General features: G+C 40.5%; 1 protein-coding gene across 3 annotated transcripts in view; it reads left to right on the top strand.

Moving 5' to 3' along the window:
- ZZEF1 (zinc finger ZZ-type and EF-hand domain containing 1) overlaps nt 1-14993 on the top strand; it is a 114735-nt gene that overhangs the window by 16723 nt on the left and 83019 nt on the right. For all 3 annotated transcript variants that reach the window (XM_068530080.1, XM_068530079.1, XM_068530078.1), the window contains exons 2-8: nt 37-181; nt 3747-3941; nt 5462-5633; nt 7096-7295; nt 8728-8938; nt 12385-12501; nt 13534-13712. In XM_068530080.1, coding sequence (XP_068386181.1) covers nt 37-181; nt 3747-3941; nt 5462-5633; nt 7096-7295; nt 8728-8938; nt 12385-12501; nt 13534-13712 — 1219 coding nt within the window. The remainder of the gene's footprint in view (nt 1-36; nt 182-3746; nt 3942-5461; nt 5634-7095; nt 7296-8727; nt 8939-12384; nt 12502-13533; nt 13713-14993) is intronic.

The raw sequence follows: 14993 nt of genomic DNA, 5'->3' as shown, positions 1-14993 counted from the left end.
GGAACAGACCTGATTTTCTTGCATCTCGTCTTTTAGGCCTTTGCCCAGTTTGATGCCGAGGGTGATGGTACCGTTGATGCTGAGAACATGTTGGAGGCTCTCAAGAATTCCAGTGGAGCTAATCTTCAAGGGGAGCTGAGCCATATCATCAGACAGCTGCAAGCCTGTTCTCTTGTTCCAGGTAAGGCTCTCATCTGAGTGCTGAATGCTGAAGAACGCTCTCTTAAAGCCCAAATGAACTTTGCTGTAATATGGGTTGTAATTAGGCAAGCTTGTGGGCACCATGAAATAAATGTGCTTCTCTGATAGTCTTCAGGAAGCTCGTGGTCTGAATTAGTGTTCAGTATAATCATTTCTCTTGTTCCCCAGTACAGTGATGGTTGAGCGGTTCTACCATTTTTATGAACCTTTGTCATGAGACTGCCTTCCTTAGTGGATCTCTTTATTTCAGTCTCTCAGGAAGCCTGCCTTGGCCCCAGCTGTATGTTCTCTTAGCATCCTGCATTTGTTTTTTGCAGCATATTACCGTTGTAATTAATTAATTAATTATTACTCACTTATTTGTAGATGTCTGTCTTCACTCTCATCCTGTGAGCTCCATGAGGGCAGGGAACCTTTTCTTTTATTTCTGTTGTGTCCTCACATTTAGTACAATTTTTGGCACATGGTAGGCACCCAGTGTTTTTTTTAGAAAGCTATCACTCTGAAATTTAACTAAGAATAAAAATAGCTTAAAATTAAGCAATACTTCTACATTATACCTATGAAAAAATTTTGTCTATGTTTTTGATGGTTTCTTTAGGGGGCTCAGAAACAGAATCAAAATAAAATTACCTTTTTTTTTTTCTAGTGAGAAAACAATTGTGTTTGAAAGGGAAAAAAAAAAACAAACTTGGCATATCATCCTTTTGGTTCAGTTTATCTTATCCAAGAGCTTTTCCTGCTCTGTGCACTTGGAGTCATAGTACTTAGTATAGAGCCTGAGCTCGGGCAGCAAGGAGGCAGATAGACTTGTTGGATACATAAATGTAACTCTTGATTGTCCTTGACCTCTCTGACTTCCTGCTGAGGATCTATTGAGCTAGGGAAGGATGGTTTCTGTATCTCAGCGAAGAATGCCTATTTCCACTCTTCCTCAAATTGTCTTTAATTGCGTAATTTTTATAGAGCATTATAGGTAACGTGTACATGTTAACTTTTCTCCTATTCTCATGGCAGTTAAAATTATGCTTTGAATTATGCATAACTAACTTACATCTTGGCATTTACGTATTACTCCCACCTCTGTGTTGCCAGCATGTGGATAGCATCAGGAGTTTATTTGAACACTTCAAAGAGATGTTTTGGGAGGAGAGGAAAGGAGTGGAGACCGGGGGATCCACCATTACTTAGTGCACCATTGCTCTGGGTGACCTTGAGGAGAGGGGGAGATTAGTTTAGAAAAGTTGGGGGTCCAGATCCCAAGGTTCTTACCTTATTAGCAGGGTTGTGAGTTAGGACTTTCTTTCTTTTTTTTTAATTACAACACTGAAGGTAGCGCTACTTTATTTTTTTAAATTATTTATTTATTTATTTATTATTTTATTTATTTATTTTGGCTGCGCTGGGTTTTAGTTGCAGCATGCGGACTCTTCGTTGCGGCATGCACGCGGGATCTAGTTCCCCAACCAGGGATGGAACCCAGGCCCCCTGCATTGGGAGCTCAGAGTCTTACCCACTGGATCACCAGGGAAATCGCAATGAGTTAGGACTTTCTACTCAAAATTTTTATCAACAGCCAACTTAAAAGAGTTGTTTTTCGCAGTCCTAGGCTGAACCTTGGTGAGCTGACCTCACCTCTCTGGTGGGATCCTAGTTCCCTGGTCCCTCTGTCTAACCCAGACTGACATTTATTCCTTTTGTTTCTCATTGTATGGGTGCTGAATGTTTAAAAGAGAGACAGTCCCTTTACCGGGACTGTTTCAGCATATGACAGAAGTTTTTCCGTTACAAGCGTCACACGGATTCTGAGATCAGTGCAGCATCAGCAGTGTCATCACGTGAGGTTTGGGTATTACTGTGGGCGTCTGCTTAGAAAAGAACTGTAAGAGGAGAGGCAAGGGATGGCATCAACTTCTGCGGCTTGGGAAATCAAATCAGTGTCTCTGGGTTTTGTGTAGGGGGCAGAATCAAATGGGCCGCTTCAAGGGCACAGTTTCTCCTCAATCTTATGTTTATCTTTAAAAATCAATGCAAAGTTTCCTTCTGCTCTCATATAATGTTTCTGTTTCACACTTAAAAGTAGTTTCTCCTGGGCTTCCCTGGTGGCGCAGTGGTTGAGAATCTGCCTGCCAATGCAGGGGACACGGGTTCGAGCCCTGGTCTGGGAAGATCCCACATGCCGCGGAGCAGCTAGGCCCCCGTGAGCCACAATTACTGAGCCTGCGCGTCTGGAGCCTGTGCTCCGCAACAAAAGAGGCCATGATAGTGAGAGGCCCGCGCACCGCGATGAAGAGTGGCCCCCGCTTGCTGCAACTGGAGAAAGCCCTCGCACAGAGACGAAGACCCAACACAGCCATAAATAAATTAATTAATTAATAAAAAATTTTTAAAAAAAGTAGTTTCTCCTGTGGACGTCTGGAGTCCTGCTCCAGGTGCTGCTTACGTGGGTGTGTTCAGTTTGTGACAGTTTATCAAATGATACAATTATAATATATGTACTTTTGTTTTAATTAGAAAGAAAAACAAATCCTCTCCAAATCTACAAGCATATCTGAGCTCCAGGAAAAGCTGCCATGTTTATTCTCTCTTCACTTAACCGCCTGGGTTATGTGCACCTCAGTTCAAAGCATGTTATTGTAGGTTATGAGGAACCATGAAAGGATTTTAAACAGGGTAGACATGGCCTGTTTTGTGTTTTTGGAAGATTACTCAAGTTAATGTCAGACAAAATGCAGCCAGGGGAGCCGCTTAGGATATCTGGGGAGGTGTATGAATGGGCGGTGCTGAGGCCAGAGCCTGGGCAGTGGCCAGAGGGATGGACAGATGGGGGAGACTCCAGAGGAGCCACACTGGAGAGAAAAAACTGGAGTGGCGGAAGGAGCACTCGGAGGCAGTGGGAGGAGCTGTTTCCGGTCCTGCCCCTTTTTTGTGGTCTTGGTCTGTCACCTGAGCCTCATTTTCCGCAGCTGTAAGAGGAGGATACCAGTACCTTCGGGGCCTTCTCCCCCCCACCCTCCACCCCCCATCTTATTGTGGGGACCAAAAGAGGTGCTGTGTGTGGAAGGACCTTAAAAACTATAAGATGCCATCGGGAATTGTGGTCAGGGCAGTGGTTATATTTTCATTATTGTGGTCTTCTGTAGCTTAGTATAAAAGCAGTTATGCCTTTACTCTCTAACGTGATAAACTTTATTCCTAGCCCACATTCTATAGGCAAAACTTCTTTAAAAATTTCTAGTTAGTATTTAGGTTTATAAATTAAACTTATAAAAATTTGAAGCTTGGATTGAAACAAATAATCACTATTCTAAGTCTTCTAAACTTTCTGTTAAACTACAATGAAGTTAATTTTTAAATTGAGATTACCACTGATTCACTTCTTAAAAGCTTTTTTAGATTTTTCAATGATTAAAGCTGAAACTATCAGTGAGGATTCTTACCGGCTGCTTTTAATTCAGCTAATTCAGAGAGGCTGCCAGGCAGGGGATGTAGAAACTATTGTGGTGGGTTCCCGAAAACACCAAAGATGGATTTTGTCTGCTTAGGTTTCATAGACATATTTTCAGAGTCCAAGGAGGGCCTGGATGTTCACTCGTCGATGATTCTGCGCTTCCTGCATCGCAACCGGCTCTCTAGCCCCGTCATCCCCTACCCTGTGCTGGACCACTGCAATAACATGAGCACCATGAGGTCTTCTGTTCTGAAGGAGGCTCTGGATCAACTGGTACAAAAAGAAAAGGGTACGTGTGCGGGGGTGGGGGGCGTTCTTGAGAAAGGCGTGATCATCGTTTCTTCCCAGTGTGCTATTTATTGATAGGATGAGCCAATACTTCTCCCTGCTTTTATTTCTGAAAACGTAATAGTGACCAGTTTGTAGCACAAGAATGTGACCTGCTCTGCCTTTCCCCTCCCCCTCTCCTTCCCCTCCCCTCCCTCTCCCCCTCTTCATAACCCCAAGTCTCTGCTCAGGTGTGACTTCAGGAAGGCCTTTTCTCATTACCCTTATCTAACTAATGCCCCCACCCCTGCCACTCCCCACCTTTTTGTTACTATCCCCTTTGCAGGTTTAATAGTCTGAATGGCACTTCCCATCATCTGAAGTTGTAGCACTAGTGTTTACTTGCGGTTTTGTCTGTCTGTTCGCTTCATTATCCTTGGCACCTGGAACTATGCCTGCCACGTAGTAGGTACTCTGTGAATAGTTGTTCAGTAAATGAGGGAAGCCACTACAGACTCACTTAGTGACCACAACAAAAGTTGATACTGTGAATTGGCAGGTCCGTGGAACATAATAAGAGTCCAGAAATAGACCCAAATACATGTGGGAATCTAGTACCAGATATAGTTAGCATTACACGTCAGGTTGGAAAGGTAAATTAGCAAACAAGTTGGGTTAGGGAACTGGTTAGCCATTTGCAGAAAAAAATGAAACACGATTCTTAAGCCACTGTATTCACGAAAATAAATTTCAGGTGGATTAAAAAGTTCAACCAAAAAGAAAGCTATAAGAGCTAAAAACCCTGACATGGGAAAACCTTTCTGAGCAGGACATGAAACTCAAAAACTACAGAAGAAAAGATTAATAAGTTAGACTGTATGCAAATTTAAATTTCTGTACAGCAAAAAATATAAGCAGAGTCAAAAGACAAATGACATTTTAGGGAACAAAAGTATATTTTGTAACATTGTGACAGACTCAATTTTTTTTACTAACTCTGACCTTGGGCAATTACTTAATTGCCTTAGTTTCCTCATCTCTAAAATGAATTAATACATAAAAATGTGTAGAAAAGTGCCTGGTTCACAGTAAACAGTCAGTAAATATTACTTACTATGTATGTGTATATATACATTACATAATGTACATAAAATATATAAATTGATAAGAAGACTTGTGACCCAGTAACAAAAATAGATGAGGGTAGGACCAGGCCATACTCAGAAACACGAGTGGCTTACACACAAGTGGCTTAAAAAAATCTCACTCATAATTAAAGAAATGTAAATTCAAACTATAAGGCATCATATTCATCTCTTGGTGGTTTTGCAGATATATCAATGGATTTGTGTTGTATTACAGTCAGCTCATGGAGCAGTCCTTCTGCTTCATACATGTTCTCCAATTTGGAAGGAGATTTTAAGGAGCATTTATTTTTCTAGGGCCAAAGTGCCAAGCATATTTCTGCTAGATATTTTAAATGATCTTTTAAAAAATTCTGTGTGAAAGAGGTGTCATGATGAAATCTGGTTTTTCTTGCAGAGAGCCCTGGAGATCTAACTAGAAGTCCAGAGATGGACAAACTCAAGTCAGTAGCAAAGTGCTATGCTTATATAGAAACATCCTCCAACCCTGCAGACATTGACAAGATGACAAATGGAGAAACGTCATCATACTGGCAGTCAGATGGCAGTGCCCGCTCACACTGGATTCGGTGGGTGCTGTAATACCAATTCTTGAGTGAAAGTCCAAGAAAATTACCCACTTTCTTTCTCTTATCCCATCAATGTGTTAAAAAATTATTTTTTTAAATTTTAGAATATTTTCTATTTAACTGGCTAGTGTTTTTCTTCTTGTGACTATCTGGAAAGATGCTTTAAGAATCAAGTTAGGACTTCCCTGGTGGTGCAGTGGTTAAGAATCCGCCTGCCAATGCAGGGGACACGGGTTCGAGCCCTGGTCCGGGAAGATCCCACATGCCACGGAGCAGCTAAGCCCATGCGCCACAACTACTGAGCCTGCGCTCTAGAGCCCGCGAGCCACAACTACTGAGCCCACGTGCCACAACTACTGAAGCCTGCGCGCCTAGAGCTCATGCTCCACAACAAGAGAAGCCACCGCAATGAGGAGCCCCCGCTCGCCGCAACTAGAGAAAGCCCGTGCACAGCAACGAAGACCCAATGCAGCCAAAAATAAATAAATTAAAAAAATAAATCTATTTTAAAAATTATTTAAAAAGAAAAGAATCAAGTTAAAGGAATCATGTAAAATTATCTAACCTGGTTCATATATTCATAAATATGGATAATTTCTTTACTTGGTATTTTAAGGGAGAAAATTAGCATTTGACTAATATTTTATGATACGGATTTCAGTTCTTTTTCACTAGGTTTTCAGGAAGATTAATATCACAAGGGACATGTGCTTTTGTTATTTATATCTGATGTGATTTTACTTCTTAAGATTTTTTCTACACGTTTAAAAAATTTGTGTGCAACTAAGTTGGCCAGTTTAGTAGAGAAAGAGGGAACAGGGGTGGTCAGGAATCCTGGAGTGGAATTTTTTTTTTCCCCACCCCCACACAGCACGCGGTGGGGGGTGGTTCTTAGTTCCCTGACCAGGGATCGAACCCATACCCCCTGCAGTGGAAGCACGGAGTCCTAACCACTGAACCGCCAGGGATCTCCCCCACTGGAGTGGAATTGATGATAGTAAACTATGATGAAGCTGCTATCTAAAATTTCACCTGTCCCTTCAGAAAATGGGCTGATTTCAGTTGGTGGAAATAGAAATAATTACCTTGTTTTCTCATAGAGGATAAATATGCTCTTTAGCCATCTATACATGAGGGAATATACCCAGTTCTTTGCATGCAGTTTAGAAATTTGCTTCCTGCCAGGTAAAGGGATTTTGTTAGACTGTTCATATTGTACTTTCTTGCTTGTATTAGTAGCTTAAAAGGAAATAGAAGATTGATCTTGAACTGAAAGGAATTTTAGAAACTTGGGAAGGTCATAAGGACTTTGAAACTAATAGCCAGCATTTGAAGTTAGTTGCTTTTAGGGGAATCAGTCTTGGGGTATATCACATGTAAGATCTTAGAGATGGGACTTGTGGGCCCTGCCAGTTCTCAACCTGTATAAACACTTGTAGTTTCTGCTCTCCGTGTTTTCCAGTTTGAAAATGAAGCCAGATGTTGTGCTTAGGCACCTGTCCATTGCAGTGGCTGCCACTGACCAGAGCTACATGCCACAGCAGGTGACTGTAGCTGTGGGGAGGAGTGCCAGCGATCTTCAGGAAGTCCGTGACGTGCACATTCCCAGCAATGTCACTGGCTACGTGACACTGCTGGAAAATGCCAACATCAGTCAGCTCTGTGAGTCAACCAAGATACGTCTTGCCCTTCTAACTAAGGGGATTGGGAGGGGAGGAAGAAGTCATGTTTTTTGGCGGGAAGACCTCTGAAGTAGAAAAGCTGTTTACTTTTCTTTGGAGATCTGATTTGCTTCTCATCATATACATGAAAGTGGTCATTATTTCGCCTATTCAGTGTTTTTAAAAGTTATAGAAAAGCAGTAAAACCTATTTTAATTAAAAATATTTTATTTTTGTTTTCTTATTAGAAAATTAGAAATATTTAGATAAAAATTATTCAAAATCCCACTACCCAGAGATTGTCGCTGTGAATCCGTTGGTATGGATCCTTCCAGACCTTTTCTTATATTTCTGTGTGTGTGTATGTCTGTGTGTATAAATACACACACACACGCACATATATATATACACATTTTTAAAAATAAAAAATAGGTTTGCATATATATATATTTACATATATCTATACATGTCTTTTTACAAAAAATGGTGATATTTTGTACGTGCTCTTTTGTAACTTTTTAACGTGTTGTCTTATCATATATTCATGCACACCTTTATTTAGTGTTGTAAGAATATGCCTTCATTTTAACAAGCCTTTTATTCTTGGACATTTAGGTTGTTTCCATTTTTATACTATTATAACCTTGCTTCACACATAGCATTTTGGAAATAATCACAATTCTGTGATTTCTTTCCAGGCTTATTTCATTCAGGGAGCCGGAATGCTTCATGTTTTGTCTCATTTCTTCTAATGCTTTCCTGGGCCAAAAGAAGTATTCTTACTTTGCTCAAAGGAACTGAGGCCTGGGGAGGTAGAGTCTTTGTGTCTCACCCCTGGGCAAGGAAGTAGTTAAGCTTGTGGAGTAGAAGCTTCCTGTCTTATACTGTGGTGGTCTTTTCTCTAAATTGTGTCCTTTTAAACTTGTCACCTCCTTTCCAACCCAAATAAGAAATTATGACAGCTCTTAAAAGTGAGTCATGCCTATGCCATTTATCTGGACTTGATAATTAAAAAGAAATTCTCACAACTGCTATGAGCCAGCTGCTGTTTCATAACAACATCCAAATTTTGGAACTCTAGGAAAAATTTTTAGACATTTTCTTCCCGTGTATTTAATCAGGATTTTAAAAATGCACTTTGTGTTAATTATTAGAACTCATAAATGCCTGTGAAGCTTTGTGATATAAAGATTTAAGCCACCCTTAATTTTACACATGATTCTTTTGACTCCTTAGATTGGTCAATGCTTTTTTGACAAATTTATTATATATACTAGCTCCATTGCACACATCATTTATTTCTGGCATCAAAGTATATCTTCAGAATTTTCTTTTCGAAATGTGAATTACTATCTTGCTTTTAGTTGGAAGCCTAGCATTTGCTGAACTGAAGAAGTTAATCCAATACTGAATTTGTTGTTTGCGCTTGACAGATGTCCAGATTAACATAAAGCGTTGTCTTAGTGATGGATGTGACACTAGAATTCATGGTCTGAGGGCTGTTGGCTTTCAGAGAGTCAAGAAGTCTGGGGTCTCAGTCTCAGATGCTTCTGCAATATGGTATTGGTCTCTGCTGACATCTCTGGTGACGGCTTCCATGGAGACAAATCCCGCCTTTGTCCAAACAGTGCTACGCAACACTCAGTAAGTCGCTTTGCTTTCCAGGCTTGTCACGGGGCGCTCATTCTCTAACCCTTTAGGGCGAGTCACTGAGCAGCCTTTGATCATCGAGACTCAGTCAACAGCTGGGCCCCAGGTGCCCTGTTGTTTCCTGTTTGTGCCTTCAGCTCCTATCTTGTGAGGGGGTCCCACATGCCATTCCTCTTCCTTATCCACTGGGGAACAGTTGTTCACATTTACATAGCAATTTATATGGGATAAAACACCTTCAGATGCTATATATTATTTACCTACTTATGTCATAAAATGTATCTGTAAAAATTATCCCTATTTTATAGACAGGAATACAGTGACCTTCCCTGAGGTATATGACCAGGCAGTGATGGATCAGTTTGAATCTAGGTCTTTGGACCTAGGCCCTAGGTTGAAAGCTCTTTTCACTAAAGAGTCAAATCTTTTCAAGGACACCAAATTAATTTATTTTTAAATGTAGAGTACCTTTGAAAATTTTCTTCTAAAAACTGTTAGGGCAGAAAGACTCAGTAGTAATAGATAAGGCAAAACAACTAGCTTCAGTAGCAATGAAGTATTAGTATTATATGTAAGTTTAATAACTGATAATAGGCACTATTAGTGCAGGCTATCAAAATATCAGATAAAAGAGATAGCTAATATTTTGTTCTGTAGATGTCTTTTGAGATTTGTTATTGCTATTAAATAAAACTCTTCAGCAAATAATACTGCTGGCAGTGCTAGATCTGAAGGGTAATATTTGGCCAGACTCCTTTCTTCTTGCCTGTTTTAAAATTTAAAAAATAAAAAAAATTTCAAACTTAGAGAAATATTGCAAATTCGATGCAAAAAGAAAAAGTGGCTTCTTCCTGAGCCAGTTGAGAGTAATTTGCTAACCTGATGCCCCATGGTTCCTGAATATTTTATTTAGTATGTATTTCCTGCAAATGAGAACATGCTGCTACAACCATCAAAATCAGGAAATTAACATTGATATACATTGCTACCATCTAATTCTCAGATCCTGTTCAGGTTTTGCTAGTTGTCTCGGTAATGTCCTTTATAGCAAAAGGATCCAGTCCAGAATCATACTTGGTATTTCATTGTCATGGATCTGTAGTTTCCTTCAATAAGGAACAATTCCTCTGTCTTTCCTTGACTTTTTTTTTTTTTTCCTTGACTTTTAAGACTTTGACACTTTTGAAAATTATAGGTCAGTTATTTTGAAGAGTGTCCTTCAGTTTTGGTTTATCTGAAGTTTCATCATGATTAAAATTAGATTTTGTATCTTTGGCAGGAATATCATAGAAGTGATGATGGGTTCTCATTGCATCCCATCAGCGACACACAGCTTCAGATTGTCCTATTACTAGTTTGGTGATGTTAACTTCGACCTTTTGATGAAAGTGGTGTCTGCCAGACTTTTCCAGTGTAAAAGAATTCTTTTCCCTTTGTAATTAATAAATATTTTGTGAGGAGGTACTTTGAGACTATGTAAATATCCCATTCCTCATCAAACTTTATATTGGTATGACTCAAGATTGCTGTTTTATTCCCTGAGTTATAATCCATCACAGTTTTGGCGGTCAGATTGGCCCAGATTTGGCCGATGGCAACCCCTTCAGTCTGGTTCATATGTCCTTTTGATATGTCCTCATCTTCTTGGAACACTTCCTTACAACAAGATATTCCAGGCTTATCTTGAATGTTCCCTGCCATAGTCTTAGAATCAGCTGTTTTGCTCAAGAGTCATGGTCACTCTTAGTGGAGAGTTGTGTTTAGAAACTAAACAAACTAAACTCATTGCTGTTGGAGTGTTGCTTCTCTCAGTGTACACAGCTGGGAAATACATGTTTGTGTGTAAGTAATAGACACATATGTGTATGCACAGACACATTGACACCTATATTTATTTCTATATCTGTAACACTGAAAGCTCTGAGTTTATACTTCTAATAAACTCTGATAACTTCTAATTCTAATCCAGCACTACTGTTCATTCTAGTTTTCTCCCTTTCTCTATTTGTAACTCCCTTCTATGATTGTGAGAAACCTGGCTCCCATCATCCCTAAAATATTTACTTATTTAAACAATCCCGCTCTAGATAACCAGTCTCCCACCTCCCTGGCCCTTGCCTGGACACCCTCCTCACCCTCTTGGTGCTTGCATTCCATGCCAGGCTGTCCCTTTGCTCAGTACCCCACTCCAATACCTCACTCTGGGCCACCATGCACCCCACCCACCCAAGGACACATGAGTGCCTACCTTGCACAGCCCTACTTTATGGACTGAATTTTCAGGAAGGGGAAGAGGAAAAGTTTTCTACCTTATTTTTGTGAAGCTACGCCACGTTGTTGAAGAACGGATATGTCCCTAAACAGTTGTAATAGTTAATCGGCAATGGTATCTTCACTCCTAACTTTTAAATATCAGTGATCTTAAAACTATTCTAAAATTTAAAAATTATTTTTAAAAATCAATGAGGAAAAATAAGTAAGAAAAAAATATTATGAAACAAAAGTGGAAATAAATTCTGTAAATCCTTGCATGCCACTTAGGTGCATTTGACCTTGTTGATCGACTGTATGTTAGTGTAGCTGCCCTACTGATGCAGCTCATATAGAGGGGACAAGAAACGAGAGCAGAGTGGAAGCTGACACAGTGTTAGCCGTGCTGTTTTGTCTCTGTTGTGAAATGTAGAAATTAAATAGTTTCAGGGATTCCCACTACTATTATCATAAAATGACTATCAAGTGTAGAATTTTGAGTGACTTTTTCTGTACTTTCGTGTTGTTCATGGTGCACTCATTGCCTAGCACAGTTGCTGGCACAAGTAGGACTCAGTAATATTTTGTTGCATAAATTTATTAGATGACTGCTGGTCCAGAGGAGGTAAAGCTATTGTAAAAGGAGATGAGAAAAGAGAAACATTAAAGCAGACTCTGAGGTAGAAAGGCCAAGAAACACAGGCAGGAATAGAGAAGAAGGTGACAGGTGCTGATATGTTTAGGATAAAATAAACATATCATGATGCATCTTTAGATACAAGAGATCTGAAGATGAATTTTTTGTGTGTGTCACAAACAGCTCTGCCCCTGGGGTCAAGTTTTCTAAGAACTCAGGGTTTTTCTGTAGACATATGTCTTTTGCTCATACTACTTAAAATGAACACTTGCTTCCAGAGGGTTGAATGAGCTCTTATAGAGGGAAATGGAACTCTTAAAGAAAAAAGAAAAGAAAAGAAAGAAAACCCATTAAACTGTTTAGCACCAGGACCCCTGCAGGAAAAAGGCTGATCTGTGTTATGTACCAGGTTCTCTGTGGGAACACTGTCTGTTTCTTGATAAGGGATTAATCCAAACAAGCTTCCAACAATTTTTATTTTTTGGTCTAAAATTGTATTATTAAGTTTATTGTTTGCCAGGGATTGTTCTGACTGCACATTTTACACTCCTAGGAAGGCACTGCAGCACATGCCTCCACTCTCCCTCTCACCAGGATCTACAGATTTCTCAACTTTCCTGTCTCCCAACGTTCTGGAAGAAGTGGACAGCTTCCTCATAAGGATAACTAGGTAAAATTAAGGTTGATAAGGGCTGATGGGGGATAGAGGGCATATGTGCTCGATAAGTCTTTCTTGTTTTTTTAAATTTTAAAATCTTTTAAAGATTTTTTTTTTTTTTAAAGAATCATTTGTAGTGACTGAAGAGACAGTGAAATAACGGTGCACCCGTGTAAACTCCATGATCTAGCAGCACAGCTGCCCTCAGGAATTGGGGGTGGGTGCGGAGTAGTCCTCGGATTCAGCTAGAGCAGGGGTCTCAAAGTCCAGAATGCAAAGCCTCTCAGTTCCCTCACATCCCCAGCCCAGCACCTGCTGTCTCCATGCACAGGTCTAACAAGGCTGATTGTCCGTAGACCTGGGAAAGGACACCCTGCAGGCTGTTTGAGGGGTCGCGTAGTGTGGGGACACTCAGCTCTGTCACAGTGAGCCCTGTTAGAGTACAAACCAGGCCCTGAGCCATCTAGACAGGGTTTTTTCTTTTTTGGCCACACCACGTGGCATGTGGGGATCTTCGTTCCCCGACCAGGGATCAGACCCATGCCCCCGGCAGTGGAAGCACGGAGTCCTAACCACTGGACCGCCAGGGAAGTCCCCATCTAGACAGGTTTAAAAGTTTCAGTGTAATATGTTTAAAAAAGCAGATGTGATGTGGAATAGATCTAAAATATGTTATTGGTGCTTGAAGGAATAAGCCTTAACTCTCTGGCCAAGCCAAATTATTACCCGAGGCTTCTTCATAGCAGGGGTTTATTGCAACAGCTTATTTATTTTTGGTTTATAAAGTTTGACTTATTAAAGTTGATAGCATTATTTAATACTTATAGGTGAAGGTTACGGGAGTGAGGGTTTAATTTCCTGGTCCTCTGGGTTGATTTAGTTTTTCTTTAGGCTGTCTTAAGGATTTTGAAAGAGTGTTTCTGGTAAACAGAGAAAGCATATGGCAGGTTGATTTTGCTCATGTAATCAGTTACACAGAGTTTGAGCTACCTGGATGTTCTCATAGTTTTAAGAAGTGAAGTGTTTTTTGTTCTTTGTTTATAGCTGCTGTTCTACTCCAGAGGTGGAGCTGACTCTTCTGGCTTTTGCACTAGCAAGAGGGAGTGTTGCCAAAGTGCTGAGCTCCCTGTGTACTGTCACTGACCACCTGGACACACACTATGACGCCTCATCCCTCATCTCATCCATGGCGTCAGTCAGGCAGAACCTGCTCCTTAAATACGGTAAATGACCTCGGCGTGATGCACACGTCATAAAACCATCACCAACGAGGGTCTTCCTGGCATCTTCTTATCTTTTTGTGTAGTTTGTGGGCTCGGTCGTTATAGTTGTACAATGATTTCTGGAAGAACGTATCTTCTTTGGGGCTGGTAGGGAGAAGGGAGATGTTGGTTCATTTATGGATGCGTTAGCAGAAGAGGCTGAGTGTTCACTGTGCTGTACTCCCAGGAGTTACTGGCCTAATCACTTAGGCTTGGTGGCCATTTGAACACAGCCGTCTTTGATAAAGTATGGGAGTGTCTCATGGTGTAGGTCAAGAGGTTGGGAAGTTGGAGTACCTTTCATCTGGAGGAGGGAGGAAACTACCCCAGACCCAGAGCAAAGGATCCTTGTCTTGGAATCCATCCCTCTGCATCCTCGTGATAGTTTATAGCTGGTTGGAACCACATATATGGTCATACATACATGCCTGCCACCACTTTCCCCTCCTGGGCCCAACGGCATCCATCTTAGCACTTTTCTACTGACCCAGGATGGGGCCTCCTAATCCTTCTCAGCACAGGAGTCCGTACAGCTACTCTCAGATGACTGCAGCGGACATGTGCTGTCCTGGCCTCTAGTGCTAAAGTTTCTGTCCACAAGTACAGTATTGGATCCCATCCTCTTCAGTAATAGAGGCAATACTGTGATATTTCCTCATGATATTTGTACCTTTGCCTTAATATCACTTAATAATGTATTTTATGTTTAATTTTTTAAGTCTGACAATCGATGTCTTGTAAATCCAGTCCCTCCCCAATTTTGGAAAGGTCACTTTTTTGGAGGGGTAGGGGCCCGTAGAAGGCACAGCCAAATGGGAGGGATACGTAGTGTCTGGAAAATATTCTCCAGAAAGGTTTTTGATTCAGTTTAGCAGTTATTTGAGCAAGGAGCACGGGATGGAGGAGGAATGCATAGGGGGACTGTTCATTATTGATAATGTTCTAGTTCTGGGTTGGGTTATAGGTTAATAGGGTTATAAAGTTTTCATTATATTATTAAAACAAAAGAAAAAGAAAAGTTTTCAGATCATTATAGCAAAAGTTGATTTTTATAATTTTGAAAACTTTCAAAATTTGCCTGGAGATGTTTTAAAGAAACAAGACCCAGAACGCTAAGACATTATTTATATATTTAAATGCAATTACAATAAAGTTAATTACTGGCTCCAAAACAGTGTCTTAGGAATTCCTCCCTTCCCCTGACTCAACACACAAATATGTTGAGCCTGTGCTATTAATCTG

This window comes from Eschrichtius robustus, chromosome 20 (assembly GCF_028021215.1).
Source record: "Eschrichtius robustus isolate mEscRob2 chromosome 20, mEscRob2.pri, whole genome shotgun sequence".
Classification (NCBI taxonomy): domain Eukaryota; kingdom Metazoa; phylum Chordata; class Mammalia; order Artiodactyla; family Eschrichtiidae; genus Eschrichtius; species Eschrichtius robustus.
This window is presented reverse-complemented; position numbering and strand designations above follow the sequence as displayed.